At 41.9% G+C, this 20,458-nt stretch overlaps 1 protein-coding gene across 1 annotated transcript in view; it reads left to right on the forward strand.

The window, feature by feature from the left end:
• The first annotated feature begins 4,330 nt into the window (after window positions 1-4,330).
• SLC26A4 (solute carrier family 26 member 4) overlaps window positions 4,331-20,458 on the forward strand; it is a 57,397-nt gene continuing 41,269 nt past the window's right edge. Inside the window, exons 1-5 of the mRNA XM_008963570.3 lie at window positions 4,331-4,711; window positions 6,200-6,339; window positions 15,033-15,143; window positions 17,062-17,246; window positions 17,844-18,008. Of these exons, the coding sequence (XP_008961818.2) occupies window positions 4,548-4,711; window positions 6,200-6,339; window positions 15,033-15,143; window positions 17,062-17,246; window positions 17,844-18,008 (765 nt within the window). The 5' untranslated portion in view covers window positions 4,331-4,547. The remainder of the gene's footprint in view (window positions 4,712-6,199; window positions 6,340-15,032; window positions 15,144-17,061; window positions 17,247-17,843; window positions 18,009-20,458) is intronic.

Consider the following 20,458-nt stretch of genomic DNA (forward strand, 5'->3'; position numbering starts at 1 on the left):
AAAACCAAGAAAACAATTGAGTGCAAAACTGTATGATTACTGAGAATAAGCCCAATAAGTTGCTCAGAGAAGAAGAGATCAGAAATATAGAAAGAAAGTTCAGTTCAGTTCTCTTTTTGTATAAGTATGACAAAAATTTAGCATTTGCTATCTTGAGAAAATTAACACGCATAATGAAATAAAAGCTCAGGATTAGGCCTGGCTCAAGTGATCCTCCCGCCTCAGCTTCTCAAAGTGTTGGGATTACACTGTGAGCCACAGCGCCCAGCCAACATGTTTGCATTCTTTTGCAATTCTTCTGATTTGAGAACATTTTAAATTGTAAAAAAAAAAAAAAAAAAAAAAAAATTTATACCACAATATTCGCTCTCAGACAAAAATAATGTAGCAAGATTGACTGCTCTTAAGTTAAATAAACGAAGGATTCAATTAAATCATTCTTGTAGCACACGTAGTCACTCAAAAGCATAGATACTCTGTCAGGTGTGGTGGTGTGCACCTATAGTCCCAGCTATTCTGGAGACTGGGAGTTCAAGTCCAGCCTGGGCAAAATAGCAAGATCCCATCTCTAAAAAAGAAAAAAAAGGCATAGATACACTATAAATTTATGTAAATATCTATATTTTATTAATTATAGAATTCTATTATAAAACTCATAATTATTTTATGAATCACAAAATACGCTATCAATTAAACTATAATATATAGTAGATCATCAATTATAACATGAACCCTGATAAAATGTGAAAAATCTGTATTTTATAATCAGTGAAATAAGATACACATTTTGTGACCATTTGATTAGTGTCTACTGCACCCATAAATATGAGGCCAGGGTATAAGCTTTTGTTCATCATTGTACCCACAGCCAGCACAAATAATTTCCTAATAAATCCTTGAATGAATGAATGAATGAACAGGTGAATGCATAATCAAACAAGGGAGTTTGTCTTACACTGCAAATGCCTAAATGATAAATAAGAAAATGCCTTTTAAAAAAGTATTAACTGCTAAATAAGTACTGTAAAGTATCAATAATATTGTCTGATATTTATTTTTAAGTGATGCATCTATTTCTTTGGAAAGAAGTCCTGAATATTTTAAAAGTCTGATAAATAAGAACCACCCACCTCTGTGTGAAACAGGAGAAGGTTGCCTTATAAAGCCCAAGTGAGTAATCTAAGGTGTTTAATATCACAATTAAATAGGGTGGAGAGAGCAAGCTGTTATTTCCTCCTACTCTTCTGTTTTTAAAAAGCCAAATTCAAATGGTCTGCCTTTTACCTATGAGAAAAGCAGTTCTACACCCTTATAGAATCCTATAACAGAGATACCATTTTGTTCTGCCCCAGCTATTTCTGCTATAGAAAAGCATTGAACAGAAAAAAGCAATTATCTTCATCCAGATACATGCAGGACTTATTATATTGTGATTATTGAACCAAACTCTTATATAGAGAGATGCATTTCAAATAAGAATTCTATTAGCCAAGCTAAGTTACTCTTTTGCCTCCTGTTGTTATTCAAGTCTTTTCTCTTCTGTCCTTCTGCCAGCCTTACCCCACTCCTTAATCCTCTGAACCAGCAAACCATTGCCAAGTTCTGATGCAAAGTGGTTTATAGGCCTGACTGGACCAGACTAAAAGTGTTCAAAATAGCAAGCAACAAGGAGCAGAAATCCATATTAGAATGGGATATGGACTATATTTATATTGGTACAGAATGCCTTCAATAAAGAGTTGTGAGTTGTGTAGGTGAGTTGCCATGGAGCTACAAATATGAGTTGATATTCTGAAATCCTAGACAGCCATCTCCAAGGTTAAGAAAAATCCTTATGCACTCACTTGCAAAGATATCCACAGCATGCTCTTAATGGAGAAAAACAAAGCCTTAGATCAAATATGTAAATTAATTTTTAGTTTTTTGAAAAGGTATGTTTGGGCTATAGATAAATCTGTTCAAAAAACATGACAGAAGATAATAATGGTTGAAAGGAGACACAGTGCTTGCCCTCAAGAAGTTTTTGTCTAGTGAGGGAGAGAGGACTTGTATGTAAATAAAATTGTGTTACTAAGGTAAATAGTGAGAAGTAACTTAAGAGAGGATCAGATAAGGTATTAAGAGAATACAGAAAAGGGTCTGGGTTAATTCTGAACAGCATCAAAGAATGTTCTTGCAAGAGATAGTGTTTTCACCAGACCTTGAAGGTATGGATGAGGGTATACAGAGTGAGTGTATTCAGATTCTACTTTAAAACAAATACTTTCCTCTGTTGTAGTGGAGTTGAGCTATACATCCAACAATAATGAAAAAATACACGCATATATACATATATGGAGAGAGATACATATTTTAGTACATGTAGCAATTTATTAATAAATGTACAGTTTAAGTCGCATGCAAAACCTTGGAGTGATAGCAAACTTCATTGTAGGATGTTTAGCAGCATCCCTGGTCTCTACTCACTAGATCCCAATAGCATCTCCCTAGGTGTGACAACCAAAAATGTCTCCAGGCATTGACCTCTGGAGGCAAAAAAAAGCCCTTTATTAAGAACCAGTGGTATACATAAGTGAAACATACACAAGACATTCCTCCCCTCTTCTCTGTATGTGAATAAAAATTGCAAAGTTCATGACCTGGATTTTCCTTTTAGGTTTCTTCTTTAGTGGTTCTTAACTTCATTGGGTGAAGTAAGCCTTTGAAGATCTGTTGAAAGCTGTTGACTCATTCACTTCTCAGGAAAACGCACATGCTGACTACCATTTCAGAGAATTTGCATCAGGGTTCTCTGGGGAGGAGTTCTGAGTTCTGTTTCCAGGAGCTCGTAGAATTGTCATGGTCTGCATATGCAAGGTAGGTGGATTACGGAAGGTTGATATACAGAGGTCTGTATTTTGGAGCCTCTTCTGTATTTACTTCAGAACACTAACAATCAGGCGAGAATGTTCTGGTTTATCAAACCCTTCCTTCTGCCTTTCATCTTAACCATGCATTAGTTTTAACAAAGTTCATCCCAACAGAAGACAAAACACTGATGAGGTAGGATAGCTCCGGCTCCTCCTCCCTCTCTTATAGTCTTGATTTCCATGTAGTCCAGTTTATTCCTTCCCTGATTGTCCAGGAGAATGAGAAAAAGAAAAAACAGAGTCTAGTGGGTAAGAAAGGGCCACCTGGACGGCTTGATTTGGATTGTGAAATAAAACACACACACATGCACACGTAGAATAAGTGGCTAAAATCTGAGTAAATCGTGAACTCTCTGTATCCTCCACCCATTGAATGCTCCTAAAAGACTTTCTAGAAATTCAAGGACTTATTAATATAGAAACCTGGCCATTGTTCCTCTTCTCCTCCCCATGTGGTATGAGAGCACCTGTGGCAGGCTCCCAGAGACCACGGACCTCTTCCTCTAGGCGGGCTCTGCTCTTCTTTAAGGAGTCCCACAGGGCCTGGCCCGCCCCTGACCTCGCAGCCCTTGAGATTAGTAACGGGATGAGTGAGGATCCGGGTGGCCCCTGCGTGGCAGCCAGTAAGAGTCTCAGCCTTCCCGGTTCGGGAAAGGGAAAGAATGCAGGAGGGGTAGGATTTCTTTCCTGATAGGATCGGTTGGGAAAGACCGCAGTCTGTGTGTGTCTTTCCCTTCGACCAAGGTGTCTGTTGCTCCGTAAATAAAACGTCCCACTGCCTTCTGAGAGCGCTATAAAGGCAGCGGAAGGGTAGTCCGCGGGGCATTCCGGGCGGGGCGCGAGCAGAGACAGGTGAGTTCGCCCTGAAGATGCCCACACCGCCCGGCCCGGGCTCCACTCCCGGGGAGGCCTCGAGGGTTGCGGATGGGACTCTTGAGTGGGCACGGATCAGGTGGGCAGGGGGCAGTACAGCTTTCTTTCTGAGACGCCGAGAGCGAACAGGCTGCTCGGAAAACAGGACGAGGGGAGAGACTTGCTCAATAAGCTGAAAGTTCTGCCCCCGAGAGGGCTGCGACAGCTGCTGGAATGTGCCTGCAGCGTCCGCCTCTTGGGGACCCGCGGAGCGCGCCCTGACGGTTCCACGCCTGGCCCGGGGGCCTGCACCTCTCCTCCAGTGCGCACCTGGAGCTGCGTCCCGGGTCAGGTGCGGGGAGGGAGGGAATCTCAGTGTCCCCTTCCAGCCTTGCAAGCGCCTTTGGCCCCTGCCCCAGCCCCTCGGTTTGGGGGAGATTTCAGGACGCGGACAGCGCCCTGGCTGCGGGCCATAGGGGACTGGGTGGAACTCGGGAAGCCCCCAGAGCAGGGGCTTACTCTCTTCAAGTTTGGGGAACCCCGGGCAGCGGGTGCAGGCCACGAGACCCGAAGGTTCTCAGGTGCCCCCCTGCAGGCTGGCCGTGCGCGCCGTGGGGCGCTTGTCGCGAGCGCCGAGGGCTGCAGGACGCGGACCAGACTCGAGGTGCAGGGGGGCCTGGCTGCAGCTAACAGGTGATCCCGTTCTTTCTGTTCCTCGCTCTTCACCTCCGATCGTCCTCGCTTACCGCGTCTCCTCCCTCCTCGCTGTCCTCTGGCTCGCAGGTCATGGCAGCGCCAGGCGGCAGGTCGGAGCCGCCGCAGCTCCCCGAGTACAGCTGCAGCTACGTGGTGTCGCGGCCGGTCTACAGCGAGCTCGCTTTCCAGCAACAGCACGAGCGGCGCCTGCAGGAGCGCAAGACGCTGCGGGAGAGCCTGGCCAAGTGCTGCAGGTAGCGGCCGCGCGGGCCCGCGTAGGGAGAAGCGGAGCGGGGCGTCCACGGCTTGGGGAGGGGAGGGCGTCCCCAGCGGGCGAGAGTGGGGTGCGGGCGGCGGAGCCCCTGGGCGCCAGCTGCTTCTCCCAGAGGCCCGACTTTCGTCTCCGGTCCTCCACGCCGCCCTTCTGGTCGGAGGGTGGCTCCATCAGTCTCGGGCCCGAAATGAACTTACCTGGGAAACTCGCCTTTGGGGAGAGTGGATTCTAGGAGCCCCATCTCTCTTTTTCCTCTCTGAAGGAAACTTGGAGTGCCTCTTGGGGTACAGTGGGTCCCTGTTGCCTTCTTGGGAGCTTGTTTAAATGAAATGAATAGGGAAACCCAGCTCTTGACCAGGAGGAGTCCTTGAAACACTCAAGCTAAGTAGGCGGGCTACCATTCAGTTAGAGACCAGGATGCAAGCTAGAACCCAGGGAAGCGCGGGGTGTGCCAAGTACTTCATCAGCAGGCTGTGGGACCCCTGGGGAAAGCCACCCTCAGTCTCTAAACCCAAACATGCCGTAACTAGATGTCACAAACATAAAGAAATTAGAGTTTCTAAAACCTTTCATTATAGAACATTTCAAATACATGCATAAGTAGACGTAGTAGTATAATGAACTCCCCACCCTCACCGTTTTTAACCCATCACTCGGCCTCAACTGTGATCAAATCCAAGTTACTCTTGTTTCTTGTATCTACACCTACTTTCTCCCTCCAGTATTATTTTTAAGCAAATCTCATATAGCATACTGTCTTTATGTATTTTACTGAATATCTTTAAAGAGTCTTAAAAAATATAACCACATTTCATGATCACACCTTAATATCTAAAAATAACTTCTTAATATCAAAAATTGAGTCATTATTAAAATGTCCAATCGTCCCATAAATGCCTTAATTAAAAAACAATTTATTCAAATCAGGAGTTATACCACCTACTTTTGATATTTTTCTTTTATCTATAGGTCATTGAATTTAAAAACTACCAAGTAGCAAGGTATAAGGTATACATTCCTCATGCTAAGATTTTTGTAAAAACTAGCTCCAGGCTTGTATTGCCAAAATATACTCAGTGTGTTTATCTTCTTTAAAGAAAATGATAATAATAAGGCGCCTGGATTAGGAGTCTGAAAATTAATCTCCATTTAGAGACTCCACATCCATCAGTCTCTGGCTGGACCAGAAAATAGGTTTTTGTGTAGGAATATTTTCTCAGAGGATTAAAAATGTGAGCGAGGGGTGGGACACTTAATCCTGTGTTCTCTAGAAGAGTGCATTTAAAAGGATAGATACAGTTCTTGGCAAAAGCATGGTAAGCACTTCAGGGTTATTATTTTCAGGAAATTCTTATTCTTTTTCCAAATAGTTATAAACATCAGCAGAATCCAGTTCATAACTTTGTGATTTGCAAATTGGTTGTGACTGAGATTGGATTGAAAACCCAGTTTTCTTGCTTTTTGACAGTTGTTCAAGAAAGAGAGCCTTTGGTGTGCTAAAGAGTCTCGTGCCCATCTTGGAGTGGCTCCCCAAATACCGAGTCAAGGAATGGCTGCTTAGTGACGTCATTTCGGGAGTTAGTACTGGGCTAGTGGCCACGCTGCAAGGTAAGATGTTGGCGGATTGAGAGTTCTGGTCTCCAGCAGGAGTTTAACACTTCTCCCCAGCTACCATAGGTCTGTGACAGATGTTTGCTTACCCTTCAAGGCCTGTATCTTTCCTGTAGAGCCCCTTAGTGGAGAGAGTCACCTCTTTTCTCTCCTTCCTTAGAGTTCTCTTCCTGGGAAACTGCTGCCCCACTAGGTGCAGAGGTCCAATTTAGAGGCATATACTAGGCAGTGGCTTCCCAATTTTTTTTAATTTTATTTTATTTGAGACGGGGGCTCGCTCTGTCACCTAGGCTGGAGTGCAGTGGCGCAATCTTGGCTCACTGCAAGCTCCGTCTCCCGGGTTCACGCCATTCTCCCGCCTCAGCCTCCCCAGTAGCTGGGACTACAGGCGCCCGCCACTACGCCCGGCTAATTTTTTGTATTTTTAGTAGAGACAGGGTTTCACCGGGTTAGCCAGGATGGTATCGATCTCCTGACCTCGTGATCCGCCTGCCTTGGCCTCCCAAAATGCTGGGATTACAGGCGTGAGCCACTGCGCCCAGCCAGCTTCTCTATTTTCATTGACCACAATTCAATAAGAAATGTGTAAAGAGTTTCAAGTCAAGATTTAAAAAAAAAAAAGAAATGTGTTACATCCTGATATATACATATATATCTAAAGTTCCTGTGAAATATTTATTATAACAATGTGCTAATCTTTCACTTTGTTCTATTATGCTTAGGTTTTTTAAATGATGATTGCAGCACATTAAATTATTTTATATCCACACGTGGATCTTTTTTGTTGGTTTGTTTTGCTTTGCTTTTTAGAGATAGAGTCTTGCTCTGTCACCCAGGCTGGTGTGCAGTGGCACGATCTTGGCTCAATGCAACCTCTCTGCTTCTCGGGTTCAAGTGATTCTTGTGCCTCAGCCTTCTGAGTGCTGGGGCTACAGGCATGTGCCACCATGTCCAGCTAATTACTGTATTTTTAGTAGAGATGGGGTTTCGCCATGTTGGCCAGGGTGGTCTGGAACTCCTAACCTCAAGTGATCCGCCCTCCTTGGTATCCCAAAGTACTGTGATTACAGGAATGAGCCACGATGCCCAGCCTCCCACACATGGATCTTGAGGTGTAGTTTGAAACTGGCTTAAGGAAAAGTGAAGGGAGCTTCCTAGCCTGGACTCCACATGAATGTTTTGCCTGCCCCTCATCCCTTTTTTAAAAAATTCATCCTCTTATTTTAATGTGTGGGAAAATGTGCCAACATAGGCGGTTATTTGTTCTTTTATAAACTGAGTTCATACCATAATATTCCCATAAGCATCTTAGAAATCTGTGTATAGTTGGTGCCTAGCAGCATGGCATTCTCCTCTGTCCCCTATCCCCACCATCTCATTTCTGCCCCACCCCCAACACCCTGACCAATTTCCCAAAGACCCTGAATCATGAAAACAGAAATTTCTTTATTTATTATAATTTGTGAAACACCTAATATGTTCCAGGCACTAGGTATGCTGACACGAATAAGATGCATCCTCTGCTTCCAAGGAACTCATAGTCCAATGGAGAAAGAGAAAACAATTCAATGTGATAAGGGCTGTGGCAGGGGAGTGCAAATTACTTGCTAAGGGAGTGCAAATGAGGTTCACTCAAAGCGGTCTTAGGCGATCTTGAATAGCTTCCTGGAAGTTGAATGTCAAAGCTGAGTTTCCCTGATGGCTAAGTCTGAGTTTGCCAAGTGATGGGAAGTAGGGTGGGGTGGGGATGGCTTGAAAATAGACTATTTCAGAAGCTAGTAATGAATGTTGAGCAATATTGTGAGCTAAAATTTGGCTATGGAGCTTTCAAGATTGCTCAGATCAGGCCAGGTAGATGCCCGCAGAGAAGGAGGGTGGCCTATGAACCCAGGGTGGAGTCTCAGCCTGATCAAGCATGTTCTTAATCACAAAGGTGGACGGGAGAGAGACTAGGATGGGCTGTGTGGTTCCTAAGTTAAACAATGCCAAGTATTCTACACTGTGCTCTAAGGGCTGTGACATGGTGACACCCTGTGACTCCTGGGGGACAGGAACCATGCCTAATTCATGTTTGTTCAGCAGGTGCCTAGCACAGAGACAGGCACATAATAGATGGTATATTTAGTGAAAAAGATTGAATTGCATTCCTGATAATGAATCTTCTTTATATAAAAAATGGTGGTTCATGCTCCATGTCTCCCCAGTTTTCATAGACAAGTATCTTATAAGAATTCATTTTGTTTATAAGCATGAGACACTATGCTAAGTAAGAATGTTGCCAGCTATCTCATTTAATCCTCATAACAATCCTGCTAGGTAGGTCTATTATTATTTCATTTTCAGTAGGTGAAAAAATCTATTAAATCTTGCCCAGGGTCACGTGGCTGGTAAGTGGTACAGCTGGGATTTTAATCCGGTGTCTATTGTGTAGTTCCTTACTTTATGGGTAAGATGCTTTTCTAGAAACATTATCTCTATAAAGTTTTCTGTGTAAGGTGAATTTCTGGGAGGTTAATCTGGCTCAGTTACACATTCATTTATCATTCATTCACTTAATAAATATTTATAAACTAATTCTGTAGGCCAGGTATCCAGCCATGTGCACTCAGTGGTTCATTAACAGGCACAGGTGCTGACTTCATGGAGCTTTGTAAAATTATTTTGAGGGGTAGGGATGGGAATTAAATAAGTAGATAAATAGAAAAATAATTATAGATTGCAATATCTATTGTGGTGGATTAAATATACTGCAATAGGGATTAATTTGAAAGGTGGGTCTTTATTTTTATATTTTTTTGAGACAGGGTCTTGCTCTGTTGCGCAGGCTGGAGTGCAGTGGTGAGATCACAGCTCACCACAGCCTTGGCCTCCTGGGCCCAGGTGATCCTCCCATCTCAGCCTCGCCAGTAGCTGGAACTACAGGCATGTGCCACCATGCTTGGCTAATTTTTGTATTTTTTGTAGAGACAAGGTTTCACCATGTTGCCCAGGCTGGTCTGGAACTCCTAGGCTCAAGTTATCTGCCTGCCTCGGCCTCCCAAAGTGCTGGGATTAGAGGTGTGAGCCATTGTGCCCAGCCAGGAAGGGAGGTCTATTTTAGATATAATGGTCAAGGAAGACCTTACTGAGAAGGTGAAATTTAGTAAAAGACAAGAGAATGAGAAGGAGACAGCCATGTGATAAGCAGAAAAAAAGAGTGTACCAGGTAAAGGTGCAAAGGCCCTGAGGCCAGAAAACTTAGTATTTTCCAGGGAGGAAGAGGAAGAATTGTAGTGTGGGTGAGTGCAGTGGGGGAGGGTGAGTAAACCATGAAATAAATTGAGGCAGGACTGGGATTAGGATGAGGTAAGGGAGGCACTCACTCTCAGGATGCCTCTTTAAATACTGTACCCTAGGCACCTCATTTGCCTCACCCTATTCCTGGCCCTGTGGGGATATTGCTGTGAATTAAAGGGAGAATGGGTGTGTCAGCTTGAACCAGATGATGCAGGCTATGAAGAGAGCTGCAAGATAGGAATATATTGTGCAGCAAGAATCACTGACACATAATGATGAGTGTGGATGAAAATCACTGATGCCTCCAAGGTTGTTGGCTTGAGCAACCAGATAGAACATTACATCATTTATCTAAATGGCAAAGACAGGCTGAGGAGCAGGTTTGGGATAGGAAATCAAGTTTCCTTTTGGATATGCTAAGTTTGAGACACAGGGGTGAGACATCTAAGTGGAGATGCCACATAGAGAAGTGGGAGCTACTGCAAGTGTGAAGGTTAGAGGGGAGGTCTAGGCTAGACATAAAAATCAGGAAAGCATCACTGAAGAGGTGATATTTACAAGAGTGGGAATGCCTGTGATTACCTAGGAAGAAAGGGCAGGTGTCGACGAAAAGAGAGCCAGAGTACTTAGAAGTTAGGAAGGCAAGGAGAGGGGCAGCCAAGAACCTGAGAAAGCCTGGTGCAGGAAGTTGAAGACAAAGAACAACCAAAGGAATGTGGGATCAGAAGCCAAGAGAGAAGGTTAAAAAAAAAAAAAAAAACGCATAGAGGGGCTGAGAGTGTTGAATTTGCCTGAGGGGTGGGGTATGATGAAGGATTACAGACTGCTTTTAAGAAGTTTTGCCATGAATCAGAGGGAGATAAGAGATGAAGACAGAGTGAAGGGAGAATTTGTTTTTCTTAATATGGGAGATACTAGAACGTATTTGTGAACCGATAGGAATGACCTAGTAGAAAGAAAGAGATCTGTGGTGCAAGAAGTACAAGAGAAATAACTAGAAGCAAAGTAGTAAAAAGGGGCAAACGTGGAGGGGTTTGAGAACGGAACTAGGAGAATTACTCCTTAAAGGCAGGAGGGATATTTCTTCCATTTTCAAAGGAAGATAGCCCAAATGGTGTAGATGCAGACAGGTTTGAAATTTTGATGAAAAGTAACTTGGGAGCATCTCATGGATTCTGTGTTTTCGATTAAATGCAGAATATGTCTCTTAACTTTGAGTCTGGTGGAGAAGGGTTTGGGCAGATTGAGGTAAGTAGGGGAGGTTTGAATAGTTGTCTCAAGGAGAGGAAAGGCACACCCCCTGAGGAAATGTAACTGGGTCCCCAGGCAGTGTTGAGTGCCCATCTAGCACTTGTGGTCACACATTTTACATGAAATTGGTTAGCCCAGATGTAGATGCCTTCAGTCCAGTTTATCTAGCTGCTCAAAGGCTCTCATGGATAAGGTGGATGTTTGAGGTCAGCCAAATTGGGGTTTTGCCAGACAAGAAAAGGAAGGAAAGAGAGAGTGAAAAAAGGGAGTTAAGAATATTTGCAAAATTCCATGGAATCTGTGTGGGCAAGGGTGGAAGTGAAGACAGGAAGGTGTGGAGGATAGGGAGAAAGTGGATCGGTTAATTGATTAGAAGCCTCGTGAGCACAAATAAATGTTGCAATAAGGATTCTGCAGTAGACGAGCTGGAAGGCTTGGAGGCTGTAGCTGGAGAGAGGCTCAAAATTCAGATTTTGGAGGTGGTGGTGTGGTTTCCATTGATGACAATGTCCATGCCGTAACCACTGGCTGAGCAGCTGAGTAGTAGAACAACTCCAAGAAGACCAGCTCAGGTTACTGGGAAGCCAGGAAGTTGCTAAGGATGATGGGATCTTTGTGATTTTTGTTATTAAAACAAATTCCCATCAGACAGCAAAAGATCGATGCAACCCTTGTAGTGCTATTTTTATTCACAACTTTAAGGAGTCTGCTGTCTGCTTTCTCCTTTTGACTTTTATTTATTTGTTTGTTTAAACAACAGAAATTTATTTCTGCAACATGAAGATGCCTGTAGATTCAGTTTCTGGTGACAGCCCGTCTCCTTGCTGCGTCCTCACATGGTGGAAGGCTTTACCTTTAGAAGAAATTTAAATTTAATATAAATTTCAACTGTTTATTAGCACCTGCTTTGCCAGTATTTGTCACCATGCTATAAATCATGACTACCAACAGAGAAATTCTATCATTTAAATCAATGGCTCAGATTTCTTCAAATTTTTTTTCTTTTTTGAGACTGTCTCTCACCCAGGCTGGAGTGTAGTGGTATGACCTTGGCTCACTGCAACCACTGCCTCCTGGGTTCAAACTATCCTTGTGCCTCAGCCTCCTGAGTAGCTGAAATTACAGGCATGTACCAACATCCCCAGCTAATTTGTGTATTTTTAGTAGAGACGAGATTTCACCATGTTGGCCGGGCTGGTCTTGAACTCCTGGCCTCAGTGATCTTCCCACCTCAGCCTCTCAAAATGCTAGGATTACAGTCATGAGCCATCACACCTAGCCCCAGATTTCTTTACAAATTGTGTAATTTTAAAACTGTTGTACCAAGTTTCTTTATAATAAAGATGATTCCAGTATATTTGAGTAGTAGTGGTCCCTAAATGGGACACTCTATATGAAAACTGAAAAGCTCCCCTTTTCCAGGCATATTAAGAACTGCAGAGCCCAGTTTGGGGAAATGGAAGTTTGAGAAGGACTTGAAAAATGTCCATATGAAATAGACAAGTTGTGCTTTCATCCCCTGCTCCTTCTTTTCTTATCTTCCTTCTGTGGAGTCACCTTCCTATTTTATTCCATGCTGTTGGGACTACTGACTATTGCAATTCCTGTTTGTAATTTGTATATTAAAACAATTGTACTAATAGATATATTTTTCTAGAATACAAACTCCACAAGGGCAGAGACTTTGTTTTAACAGTGCCTGACACATGGTAGGTGCATAATCAACTGTTGTTGAATGAATGAATGCTTATTGTAGAAAACTAGAAAATACATATAAGGAACATGAAAAAATACCTCCACCACAAACTAGAAGTCTCCTCTGATCCTACCATACAGATAACCCATTGATATTTCAGTAAATATCTTACTAGGCACATAAATATTTATCTATATAAAAGTATAATGAAATGTCTGGAAATAATAAGCACCAAATTCAGGATAATTGTTGCCTTCTGAGGGTAGAGGAAGGAAAGAGGATGTGATTGAGGAAGAGTATACTGAGAGTTTCCGCTGCATTGGCAGTAATTTATTTCTTAAGCTAGATGATAGATACATGAAAATTTATTATATTATTCATTGTGTATTGTGTTTCTTGTATATGTAAATTACTTCATATTTTATTCAAAATACCTCCAGATTTTTTTTTTTTTTTTGAGATGGAGTCTTGCTCTGTTGCCCAGGCTGGAATGCAGTGGCGCAATCTCGGCTTACTGAAACCTCCGCCTCCTGGGTTCAAGCAGTTCTCTGCCTCAGCCTCCTGAGTAGCTGGGATTACAGGTGCCCACCCCCATGCCTGGCTAATTTTTGTATTTTTAGTAGAGACGGGGTTTCACCATCTTGGCCAGGGTGGTCTTGAGCTCCTGACCTCCTGATCCACCCACTTCGGCCTCCCAAAGTGCTGGGATTACAGGTGTGACTCACCGCGCCCGGTCCCTCCGGCTTTTTTTAATGCCTACACTCCCACAGGCTGGAGTGGGAGTGTATTTTTTACAAAAGAGGAAGCATACATACCTATCAGTTTTGAATCTTGATTTTACTCACTTTTTTCCCTCTTACTTCACATCTCTCCACGTTACTGAATGTACTTCTGAGCATCACATCAATTTCATTTCATAGAATTACGAAGTATGAAGTATAACTTAGTTAACCACTTCCCTGCTTGGGGACGTTCATCTGATAAGTAATATTGAGTGTGTGGGGGCCAGCATATTCAGGCTGTTGCCATTTTTAATAAACTACTATAAATGTAATTCCTTATTAATGACTCAAGAGTGAAAAGGCTTGATTTTCTCTCATTGTGAGTGAGTGAAGGGTGAGGAGGTAAAACGGAGTAAGATATGCTGGCTACCTAAGTATTTAACCAAGGAAAAGAATGTCATCATCCTCTTCTAACCCTCATGTAAACTAGAATGTTGATTTCTCTATAGCCAGGCATTAATGGGTCTAGGGGCTGCTGCCATTGCCTAGTGGAGGAGTTGGTCAACTTCATCAGGGTAGAGTTGTCTTGTCTGCTGCTGAGTATAATTATCATATTTTTTCTTTGGGTCTAACTTTTCTTCCCCACCAAAAAAGGAGAAAGGGCAGTGTAACAATGACTGTGTCCCTCAGAACGCAGAGAAATATTGAGCTCAGACACAACTGCCTCTGTGCAAAACTGGTCTGAGCCTTTGGAGTGAATTGACCAAAACTTTTTTTTTCTTTTTTAGACATAAGGTCTTGCTCTGTTGCCCAGGCTGGAGTGCAGTGGCACGATCATAGCTTGCTGTAACCTCAAACTCCTGGGCTCAAACAATCCTCCTGCCTCAGCCTCCTTAATAACTAGGACTACAGGCGTGAACCAATATGCTGGGCTCATTCATTTTATTGTAGAGATGGAGCCTTGCTATGTTTTCCAGGCTGGTCTCAAACTCCTGGGCTCAACTGATACTCCTGCCTATGGCTTCCCAAAGCACTGGGATTATAGGTGTAGGACACCAGGCCTGACCAAGTTTTTTAATCAACATTTGACTTGATTGTTTTTTCCCACTGATCTGATTGGTGGAAGACTGAATTACTGATCAACTGAGTCCATTCATTTGAGCAGGTGATGTTTGTAGATGCAATCATTGTTCCAGGTGATTTGGATCCTGTTCTGCATCCTAGCATAGCCAGTCTGTATGCAAGATAAGGAGACCAACTCAGGACAGGCTGATCTGTCGAAACTATAAATTGAGAGTATCTGTGTAAAGGCCCTTCTTTCTGCAGTAGAAAGATAGATGCTCCTCTACTTATCATGAGTTACATCCTAATAACCCATTGCAAGTTGAACATATTTTAAGTCAAAAATGCACTTAATACACCTAACCTATGGAACATCATCGCTTAGGTTATCCTACCTGAAATGTGCTCAGAACACTTATAATAACCTACAGTTGGGCAAAATAATCTAATGCAAGCCTATTTTATAATAAAGTATTGAATATCTCATGTAGTTTACTGAATAATATACTGAAAGTGAAAAACAGAATGGTTGTATGGTTACTTAAAGTATGGTTTCTACTGAATGCATATTGCTTTTGCACCATCATAAAGGCAAAGTCATAAGTGGAACCATTGTAAGTTGAGGACTTTCTGCATACTGTAACTTTGGTTTGTGAATGTAATCACTTTGCATGTGCTTTCAGGGATGGCATATGCCCTACTAGCTGCAGTTCCTGTCGGATATGGTCTCTACTCTGCTTTTTTCCCTATCCTGACATACTTTATCTTTGGAACATCAAGACATATCTCAGTTGGTAATTATAAGCATATTTTACAATTATATTTGCTCATGTTTAAAGTGTTTTGGCTATATTAAGTGCATTATACCGCTATTATGTTGGTGCAAAAGTAATTGCGGTTTTCACAATTAAAAGTATAATTGTGAAAACCGCAATTACTTTTGCACCAACCTAATATATCTGTGTTAATGTTCTCAGGGAAATGGGATTTCAGTGTTTTGCCTGCTTTTTCTATTCACTGATGTTAGGTAACTTTTTTAATGAAGTGGAAAAATCAAAAAACTGAAAATGACAGCCTACCTTAACATTTTAGCATGTTTTGGTTTTTAAAAACGTGATCAATTTGACTCCATTTTTGGAGTGATAATGACAGGGAAAAAATGACACAAGGTCTTTGAACCTACCATTTTACTGGATCAACTTAGAAATTACTAAGTATGTTCATCAAATACATGTTCATGATTTAATTAAAGAGCATACTTATTTTAAATCACTAATATTAGAAGACTGGCAAAATCTTACCAAAACAATTTAGAAGCTAAGCTTGGCTTTCTTTCTTGGTATGGCTTATAATAAGTTTTCCTGCTATTCCTAAAATTTGAATTCTCGTTTGTTAGAATGTCCTAGTAAATGAGTGTTTTAATGCTATTTTGTGACTTTGACATTTATACTAGAGAAAATTTTGCTCCTACATCCATCTGCTGGCTAGACATGTCTACCTCGATGATCCTCTTGAAATAAATGCAACCATCTACTTTATCCCCAACCCATGTTTTTGTCCTTAGTTGTATTTCCTTAGAAGGAGATCAGAAAGAGCTTTTGATTGAAAGAACTTCCACACCTTGGAGAATCAATCAGTGTTGAGTGCTTGACTAGATATGAGGAACATGGAAGCTGATTTTTCTCTTTGGTATTCTATACATTGAGATATTCCAGGTGACTGGGGTTGGGTTTTGAGACCTCAAAACCATAAAGCCTTCCATGATGAGAGGGTAGAATCATCATCATCATCATGGATAAAAATAACAGTAGTGAACGGAGCAGTTGCTGAAAAAAAAATATTTTTTAAAATGTAAAATCTTACAGATTGACATTTGATATGAAAAAATGTTTTGTCTTACAAAAAGAGAAAGAAACTTCATACTCCCTTTGCTGTTTTTTTAATCCTAACTTCGACCCTGTGATATTGATCAAGGTACTCAGATCCACAGAGATCAGGACATTGGACACTCTAGGAAATTAATGAGATTATATGAAATAAAAGTTGAGCAGAACAAGTAAACACTCAATGTATGTGCTACCTTTGCCAGAAAACCTTTCCTGACAACTCTCATCCCTGTCCCCACCACCCATACACATGAGGATCACACACAGACAGGTTAGACGACCTTTTGATATACTCACGAAGCATCCTGAATGTTGTATTCTAATAATCTACCTATGTGTCTCTCTCGCCTATTTCTAGGTCATGAATGCCTCGAGATATCTGCGTTTTTAGCTTCTTTTTGTTGTTGTTGAGACAGAATCTGGCTCTGTCACCTAGGCTGGAGTGCGGTGGCGTGATCTCAGCTCACTGCAGCCTCCACCTCCCCAGCTCAAGCAATCCCCCCACCTCAGCCTCCCAAGTAACTGGGACCATAGGCACGCACCACCACAACCAGCTAATTTTTGTCTTATTTTGGTAGAGATGGGGTTTTACTATGTTGCTTAGACTGGTCTGGAACTCCTGGGCTCAAGCGATCTTCCCACCTCAGTCTCCCAAAGTGCTGCGATTACAGATGTGAGCCACTGGGTCCGGCTCAGCTTCTTTCGTGAACAAACAATATTTTCCTAGTCACAGCTAAATCTTTTATACATTTTTTAAATCCTATGCAGACACATTGAACATTTGTGATTAATAACTGATTAATTGTTAAAGACTTTTTTTCCCCAGGACCTTTTCCAGTGGTGAGTTTAATGGTGGGATCTGTTGTTCTGAGCATGGCACCCGACGAACACTTTCTCGTATCCAGCAGCAATGGAACTGTATTAAATACTACTATGATAGACACTGCAGCTAGAGATACAGCTAGAGTCCTGATTGCCAGTGCCCTGACTCTGCTGGTTGGAATTATACAGGTAATGAACTTACAAGTAAAATATAGATGGGTGTAATTTTTATTTGAAATTAACTTTAAAGCATATAGACTTAAAGATTCTTCTAAAAACAAAACAAAGTAATTTCCTGGAACCCAAAATTATTTTCTAAATTACGTTGTTTTAGGTCAGATGCTAAAATAGTAAGCAAGACCCCACTTATTAAGGCTCACTTACCATCAAAGTCAGAGACAGAAAAAAAGCGCAGAAGAACATGTGTGATTCAATTGAGGATGAGAGAAGGGAAATATACGGGAATCCATAAAGGAGAAAAAGCGTTCTGGTGAGCGGAGACACAGGACCGAAAGCCACAGAAATAAGCTATGGATTTTTGCTTTTCTGAGTACATGTATAGAAATACTTCAAGGTTTTTATTACACTTAGTTTTCAAATTTTAGAGTGGTGGAGGGAGGGGAGTGATAGGGTATTAAGAAATTCATATTTTTTTCTACCAGTATTTTTGTGCTATAGGCAGGCTACTAGTGTTTTCATTGGTATTAAGCTTGATTTAGTATTTCCAGAGAGTAGGTTTCTATCTCAGGCAAACGTTTAATTTTTCTTTCCTTTTCCTTATCGTAGTTGATATTTGGTGGCTTGCAGATTGGATTCATAGTGAGGTACTTGGCAGATCCTTTGGTTGGTGGCTTCACAACAGCTGCTGCCTTCCAAGTGCTGGTCTCACAGCTAAAGATTGTCCTCAATGTTTCAACCAAAAACTACAATGGAGTTCTCTCTATTATCTATGTAAGTGTTGCTTCTTGCTCCAGGGATGGGTCACTGTTCATTCCAGAAACAATTGTATTCATTCTCTGAGTCTGGGCCAGGCATGGTGGCTCACACCTGTAATCCCAGCACTTTGGAAGGCTGAGGTGGGCAGATTGCTTGAGCCCAGGAGTTTGAGACCGGCCTTGGCAATATGGTGAGACCTCATCTCTTAAAAAAAAAAAAAAAGAAAGAAAGAAAGAAAGAAAAGAAAAGGAAAAGAAAGAAAAAATCCAAAAATCCGAAAATTTGCCGGGTGTGGTGGTGCACACTTGTAGTGTGCTACTTGAGAGGCTGAGGTGGGAAGATCTCCTGAGCCCTGGAGGTTGAGGCTGCAGTGAGCTGTGATCGCCCCACTGCACTCCACCCTGGGTGACAGAGCAAGAACCTGTTTCAAGCAAAAACAAAACCAAAACAAAACAAAACTTGAGTCTGAAGCGCCCACATTTCTTTCTTTTTTTTTTTTTTTTTGAGACAGAGTCTTACTCTGTCACCCAGGCTGGAGTGCAGTGGCATGATATTGGCTCACCACAACCTCCACCTCCCGGGTTCAAGCGATTCTCTTGCCTCAGCCTCCTGAGTAGCTGGGATTACAGGCGCCCGCCACCACACCCAGCTAATTTTTGTATATTTAGTAGAGACAGGGTTTCACCATTTGGGCCAGGCTGGTCTTGAACTCCTGACCTTGTGATCCACCCACCTCAGCCTCCCAAAGTGCTGGGATTACAGGCGTGAGCCACCACGCCCGGCCTTGGAGCACCCACATTTCTCTATGCATACTTTGGGAGCCATTGAAAACATTTGGTTGCTTCTGTCAGAAATACTATTGTACTTAAAAACATTAATGAAAACAAAGTGGTCTAATGAAGTAAAGGCTGCTCTGGAATGTAACAGACTTGATTTCTAGCCTCAGCTTTGTCTCTAACAGGTAAGTGACCGTGGATACATCATGTAGGGTGCTAATTGAAAGCTCAGTTTTAGAACTGGATGGACCTTGATTCAAATTCTGGCTCTGCTGTCTACTAGCCATGTGAGCCAATCACCATGCCTCAGTTTCCTTCTCTGCAAAATTGGGTTAGTAATAGTATATGCCTCACTGGATTGTTTAATAAGAATAGATAAGCACTTGGCCCAGGGGCTGGTACATAACAAGTACTCTAAATAAAGGAGTTATTTTGAAATGATTATTTCAAGGCATCTTTTCTTTTTTATTGGTGAAATGAAATGATTGGAGATGTATCTCTAAAAGCTTTTTCTAACCATGAGAGTCTGTAAAATGCATAATGTAAATGTCTCAACAATTATAGATGAAAAGGAACATTAGATTCAGAGATGATTCACCATGCAAAAGAAATGCAAAAGCAGGATGTAGATCACACTAATTAGATTTGAAAAAGGTTTCGGATCTAAAAATGTGTTCTATATAAAGCATGTTATTGGTGCTTGAAAAATGGTGATAATAGTAACATGATGTCATCCTAGCTTGGGGGGAATGATATCATACAAAAATAATGTGTCAACATTAAGAATGGAGTTTGAGTCTTTAAAGACCCACCTATTAGCTTCTAAAACAATGTAAGGCCATGTACACATATCTAAGAATTGGTGAGTATGTCAATAATTGCTCAATTTTATAATGGTGCCATAATCCCATACTATTACACTCCATCCATTCAACAAATATTACCAAGTGCTTACTACAGGCCAGGTACTACGCTAAGCAGTGAGAATAGACAGAGGAGGCAGAATAACATAGTGAATAAGATCATGAGGCCAGGTGTGGTGGCTCATGCCTGTAATCCCAGCAGTTTGGGAGGCTGACACAGGTGGATCACTTGAGCCCATGAGTTCAATATCAGCTTGGGAAACATGACAAAACCTTGTCCCTACTAATAATACAAAAATAATTAGACATGCATGGTGGCACGCACCTGTAGTCCCAGCTACTTGGGAGGCTGAGGTGAGAGGATCACCTGAGCTCAGGAAGTTGAGGCTGCAGTGAGCCAAGATCATGCCACTGCCTTCCAGCCTGGGTGATGGGAGTGAGACCCTGTCTCAAACAACAATAACAGCAACAACAAACAAAAAACCAAAAACAAACAAAAAAGATCATGGACTTTGAACTTCAACAGACTTGAGTTGGCGTCTTGGTTCTCCACCCACTACCCATGATGTTTATACTCAAATTCCCTAAGCCTCAGTGTCCTCAATTGTAAAATGGGAGTAGTAATAGTAGCTACCTCTTAGAGCAGTGAGGATTGAAAAAGAAAATACATGTAAGGCACTTAGCACAATATCTGGCACATAGTAAGAATTGAGTTTATTATTATTATTATCACAGATGAATAGACCTCATGAAGCTCGCCGTTCATTTCCTCGGGACCCAGCCTATTAGGAAACATTAGCAAAAGTTTTTGATTCAGCATTATATG

Source organism: Pan paniscus, chromosome 6, assembly GCF_029289425.2.
Source record: "Pan paniscus chromosome 6, NHGRI_mPanPan1-v2.0_pri, whole genome shotgun sequence".
Taxonomy (NCBI): domain Eukaryota; kingdom Metazoa; phylum Chordata; class Mammalia; order Primates; family Hominidae; genus Pan; species Pan paniscus.